General features: G+C 38.6%; 1 protein-coding gene across 1 annotated transcript in view; it reads right to left on the reverse strand.

Annotated features, from left to right (window-relative positions):
* The window catches only part of LOC119677247, a 19,087-nt gene extending 13,300 nt beyond the window's left edge, over window positions 1–5,787 (reverse strand). The window contains exon 1 of the mRNA XM_038088519.1: window positions 118–5,787. Coding sequence (XP_037944447.1) covers window positions 118–5,787 — 5,670 coding nt within the window. The remainder of the gene's footprint in view (window positions 1–117) is intronic.
* Between the last annotated feature and the right edge of the window lie 282 nt (window positions 5,788–6,069).

Genomic DNA, 6,069 nt, shown 5'->3' on the forward strand with positions numbered 1-6,069 from the left:
TAGCTTCAAAAGATTCAACGTTGAATCCTTTAGTATGTCCAGCTCTGTATTAAATGGAGCTAAATCGTAATAGATTATCATTTTCCAGTGGGATGTTATCAATTTTGTTGTTCCTACTTGTTCAAAATGTAGGCCAGGAGCGGAGCGAAGTTCAGTTACGTTTACTGGTGAACAAAGAACAATCGGGAGTAAAAGTAGAGATATCAGTACTGTAGTTAATTTTATATTGGAGGACACACGTCTTTGTTTTCGTGGGACTATCTCATTGTCCATTCGTTCTTCTTTGTTATGGCGATTCTCCTGTGTTTTAATAGGTTTGTTTTCAGGAAATAAGGGGGCTAGTTTGTGAATTGGTCGCTTTAACATGCCTGTTGCGGTTTTGACATCTACGACTCGTATAAATCCATCATTACCCTTATATGTCTTCATTATTCGCCCTAAAGGCCATTGCAAAGGTTGTACATTATCTTCTTTAAGGATCACCAGTGTATTTTCTTCAATGTTTTTGCATTCTTCACGCCACTTGTTTCGAACCTGTAGTTCCATTAGGTACTCTGCCCGCCATCTTTTCCAAAACTCTTGTTTTAAGTGTGCAACCAGATTCCATCTATTCAAAAGAGATGATTTTACCTTTTCACATGTTGCGTCTACGGGTGCTGTTAGTGCATCACCAACTAAGAAATGACCTGGTGTGAGAGCCTGCAAATCATTTGGATTAGACGACATTGGTGTTAAAGGTCGTGAGTTTAAAATAGCTTCTATTTCTATAATGACGGTTTCGAGTTCCTCGTACGTTAACGTTTCAGTTGAAACGCTTCGGACCAATAGGTACTTTGCTGATTTAACCGCTGCTTCCCATAGTCCATCAAAATGAGGTGCACGAGGAGGGATGAAGTGAAATGCTATTCCCTTGTTGCTGCAAGTTTTTGTTATTTGTTCCTGAGCTACATTGGAATGGATTGTTGTTGTTAATTCCTGCAACTTGTTAGAGGCACCGACAAAATTCGTTGCATTGTCACAGTATATATTTTGGCAGCATCCGCGTCGTGCGATAAAACGTTTTAATGATCCGATAAATGCTTCTGTTGTCAAGTCGCTTACCAGTTCCAAGTGTACTGCCTTTGTCGCAAAACAACAATAAACTGCTAGGTATGCCTTATGCGGACGTTTTCCTCTCACCTTATAATGCACCCAAAAAGGCCCACAGAAGTCAACTCCGGTATTAAAAAATGGCCTGTTTGGCTGTACTCGATGCCTTGGTAAACTTCCCATGACTTGTTCAAAAGTAACTGGTTTACATCTAGTACAACGAACACAATGGTGAATAGTTGATCTTGCCATAATTTTACCCTTGATCGGCCAAAATTTTTGTCTCGCTGCTGCCAGCAGTGCTTGACCGCCGCAGTGTATATTTCGTTCATGTATGTCTTTCATTATCAGTTTTACAATAGGGTTATTGTATGGAAGGACTATCTGATGCTTTTCATCATATGTAAGTGATGATGCTTCTAACCTTCCCCCCACGCGAATTATCTTGTGTTCATCTAAAAATGGCATCAGTCCAGCAAGTGTACTTGCAGGTTTTACTGTTTGGTTGCGTTCTAACTGAATTAATTCTTCTTTTAGTTCTGACTGTTGTATGTACTTCACTATATGCCTGAGTGACAGCTCCAGTTCCATAGGGCTTAGAGCCATAGTGATATTGCTTAAATTGGTTCGCCTTGCCCGATTTACAAATCGCAGCATATATCCTACCGTATGTAGTAGAGTTCTAAATGAATTCCTGTGATTGATTCTATCGATCCAATGGATATCGTAATCAGTTGAGATTAAGGCCACTTCCCTTGTCGTTTGTTTCCATTCAGGATTCACCGGATCAATACAGAGAGTTTTATTGAATTTGCCAGGCCAGTTGCTTTCGGAACCATGAAGAAAGAGTGGACCGTATAACCACAAGTTATTTTCGAGTAATTGAGCTGGCTTGATACCCCGTGATAATGAGTCAGCTGGGTTGTCCTTAGATCTTACGTGACGCCATTGATTAGGCAAGCTAATTTCCTGAATTGCATTGATTCTATTTGCTATGAATTGTTGATGCCTTGCTGATGAAGAATTGATCCAGAATAGAACGATTTCTGAATCAGTCCAATAATATGTTGCTACATCATGATTTATATTGTTCTTAACCTTTTTCATCAATGTCGCTCCTAATAGAGCTGAACACAGTTCTAACCTTGGAATCGTTTGTTTTTTGAGTGGAGCAACACGAGACTTGGAACACAACAATCGATTTATTAGTCGACCATCCATTAGTTTTGCTCGAACATAGACTGCGGCTCCGTATGCCTTTTGTGAAGCATCACAAAATACGTGCAATTGTATTGATTCAAGTGCTGGCATCTGTTTTCCGAATATATGACGATCTATTTTAAATTGATCTAGTACTTGTAGATCGTCATAAAAGGTAGTCCACCTAGTGTATATTTCGGTTGGTACTGCTTCGTCCCATGTTAATTGTAGTTGCCATAGGTCCTGAATTAGTATTTTTGCTGTTACGAGTACTGGACCTAGTAGTCCCAATGGGTCGAAAATTTTGGCTAGGTTCGAAGTAATGGTTCTTTTAGTAATGATTTTTAGTGGATCCAGTTTTAATTTTATGCGAAATTGATCTTCTTTTGGTTGCCAAGTCAATCCTAATGTTTTGATTGATGTTGCGTCGTCACTTTGAAAGTCCAAATCAACTTCTTGATCTTCTTTTGCAATATTTTGAAGAAGTGACGGATGGTTGGCACACCATTTACTTAGCTTGAATCCTGCTGATTCCAACAAACCTTTTAACTGAGTTTGTATATCTTTGGCAGTTTGGAGACTATTTGATCCACTTAGGCAATCATCTACGTAGAAGTCATTACTTAGTGCTGCTGCACCTAGTGGATATTTTTGCAACTCAGATTTCGCCAACTGTTGTAAGCATTTAGTAGCCAGATATGGGGCTGATCGTGTTCCATAGGTGACTGTTTTTAATCGATAAAATTGTAAGGGTTCGTTAATATTGCTTCTCCAGACTATTAATTGATATCTTTGATCTTCGGGCTGAATAATAATTTGTCTGTACATTTTTTGAATGTCAGAACAAAAGACAAATCTTGGGCACCTGAATCGAAGTAAAATCGCAAACAATTCCTCTTGAATTGTAGGGCCAGTAAACATTGTATCATTTAACGATAGTCCACTACTCGTCTTGCACGATGCATCAAATACCACTCTTAATTTCGTGGTGCTGCTATCGGGCCGTAAAACGCCATGATGTAGGATGACATAATGAGGATTAACTTGGTTGATGTCAACCCTTTCCATGTGTCCGAGATCAGCATATTCATTCATGAACTGTACATACTGTGTTTTGAGTATTACATCCTTATCGAGTCTTCTTTCCAACGCTAAAAACCTGTTAATGGCAATGTGTTTTGACTCACCAAGCAACGATGGATCTTGCTTGAAGGGTAATCTGACACTGAATCGACCGTCTTGATTCCTTTTCATATAAGTTGCAAAATGAGACTCGCACAACTCTTCGGAAGGAGACAGATTTTTGTTTGCCTTTTCTGGTTCATCCAGTTGCCAGAACCGCTCGATAACCTTCATCGTATCTTGCTCATCTTCAGAGCATATTCCACAAACTTGTGGTGAAATAATTGAATTTTGGTTAGATAATTTTCCCACCACAAGCCACCCAAGCAATGTGTTCTGTAGGATGGGGAGACCTCTGCCAAGGTTTATTTGGCCGATGGACAATAGTTGATGAGAAAACTCAGCTCCAAGTAGGAGATCGATTTTGTTTGGGGTATTGAACGACGGATCTGCCAGATTGATGTTCTGTGGTATTTTCCAGCTTGAGCTTTCAATATGAATGCTCGGCTGGTCACACACAATCTTAGGTAATACATAAGCCTCTATTCGGCTGCTAAATCCGTTAATTCTGGACCAGAAAGCTAAATTGATTCGTTGTTGCGCATCTTGTTTTTTTTGCCCCACACCTTCTATACATGCTGAGGTCTTTTTCGGGTTTTCACCTAACTTCTTAATTATTTGATCGGTTATCAGGTTGACTTGGGAGCCGGAATCCAATAATGCTCTGCACTCAATTTCTCTTCCATTGTTGCCTTTAACGACAACACGTGCAGTTCCTAATACCACATAATTTTTTTGGATGTTGAGATTGTTGGAGAACAGAGAAGCAGGATTTTTTGATAATGATGCCTTCTTAATCATGGATGCTTCAAGTGTGCCTTCTAAATGCAGCAAGGTGTTGTGTTTCTTGCTGCATTTTAAGCAACTGCCTGATGTGCAGTCTTTTGTGAAGTGACCATTTTTTAGACAATTAAAACATCGTTGCAATGATTTTATGAGATGTAGCCTCTTAGCTGGGGTGTCATCCAGGAACTGCTTGCATAGATGAATTGGATGATTATCTCTCTTGCATATTGGACATTTAGCTGGTGCAGTGTTAGTTGTAGCCACTGTCTTAACCCATTTTTTAATTGATGCGCTATTATTTATTGTTTCTAGCGATTGGAACCTTTGTTCAATAAATTGAAATAGTTCCTTCATAGTGATCAGCTCTCGATTGTTTGATAATGACTGCTCAAAAGCTGTTTGTGTGATCTTGTCTAATTTCTTCAACGTCATATGAACAATTATGACGTCCCAATGTTCGACTGGAATGTTCTGCGCCTTAAGTCCCAATAAACACTCTTGTGAAATGTCATGCAATGTTTTAAGGCCAGAAGCAGTTTCAGTTGTCATTGCTGGTAATGCGAATAATTTGTTTAACAATGCGGTAACTAATAATCTACCATTATTGTATCTAGCCTTCAGAATCTCCCATGCGGTAATGTAGTTCTCAGCTGATGCTGGCAAATGCTTTATCAGGTTTTTGGGCTCACCAATCAAGTTAGTTGTTAAGTAGAACATCTTTTGGATAGGTTTGAATGGTTGTTCGTCTATAAGTTGTGTAAACAGGTCTCGAAACTCTACCCACTTCAGCTGGTTTCCGTCAAATATTGGAATTGTTAACTGTGGTAATTTTACTGCCTGAATTGTTGAATCGTGCTGGTAGTGAGAATTGAATGATTTTAGCTTGAGTTTCAAACAAATCTCCATGTCTTGGAGTTTTTGACTAATTTCATAATACAATTCCCAGGAGTACCCTTCAATGAATTCTTCTGATGTAGAATTCCATATTTTTTCATTGTTGTTATCGAATGCTTTGTGATAACCTTCTATCAAAGCAAGCTTGCAAGAATAAAAAACTTCATTTTGAGATTCTTGGCTTGCCATTTCAATTTCTTGACTGGATCTGTCAATGACATTTATGAGTGCTCGTTGATTACGCAACACTCTTGATATTTCTTCATTTTGTTGAAGCTGCATTGGATTTTGATTGTGTTGCCTTGGCGGCTTTTCCTGAGCATTTTCTACCTCTTGCATTTCGATTAATGCCTTGTTAAAAATACCCAAGTATTTGTTTGTCAATTCAGTCATTTTTTCATAGTAGCCCGTGGTGAAATACTCGTCTTCTGTATCTTCAGCCATAGCTTTACAAGATAATAACGTGTTGTGGTTCTTCTCTAACCTTGACCATTGTTCAGTTAACCGTAGAATTCTATCCTGATAATAGCGATTCGTCTTCCTTGAGGCTGGATCCTTCTTGAAGTTGCTGATTATCCTCTCGATCTCAGCTCCTATAGCTTGTTGTTGATCAATAAGTGTGTTGAAATGCTCCATGATAATGCCGTTCCTATTTATTGTCCTTATAGGAATATCACGTCGGGGTCACCAAAATATGTTGAGAATGCTTTTATTCTCAAGGTTCTATCAATTTGTATTTGTATACCGGAATTCCACCAAGCACATGTAACTTGTTGGACGGTATATTTGTATACTTTTTATATTCTTGAAGATACCACCGAGCACATAAACCCGTTGGTAATTTTATGAAAAGAAGATAAGTTCTATTCAAATTTGTATCATCGAATACACTTTATTAAAAGAATTGATTTATTTATA

Source organism: Teleopsis dalmanni, chromosome 2 (assembly GCF_002237135.1).
Source record: "Teleopsis dalmanni isolate 2A chromosome 2, ASM223713v2, whole genome shotgun sequence".
Lineage (NCBI taxonomy): Eukaryota > Metazoa > Arthropoda > Insecta > Diptera > Diopsidae > Teleopsis > Teleopsis dalmanni.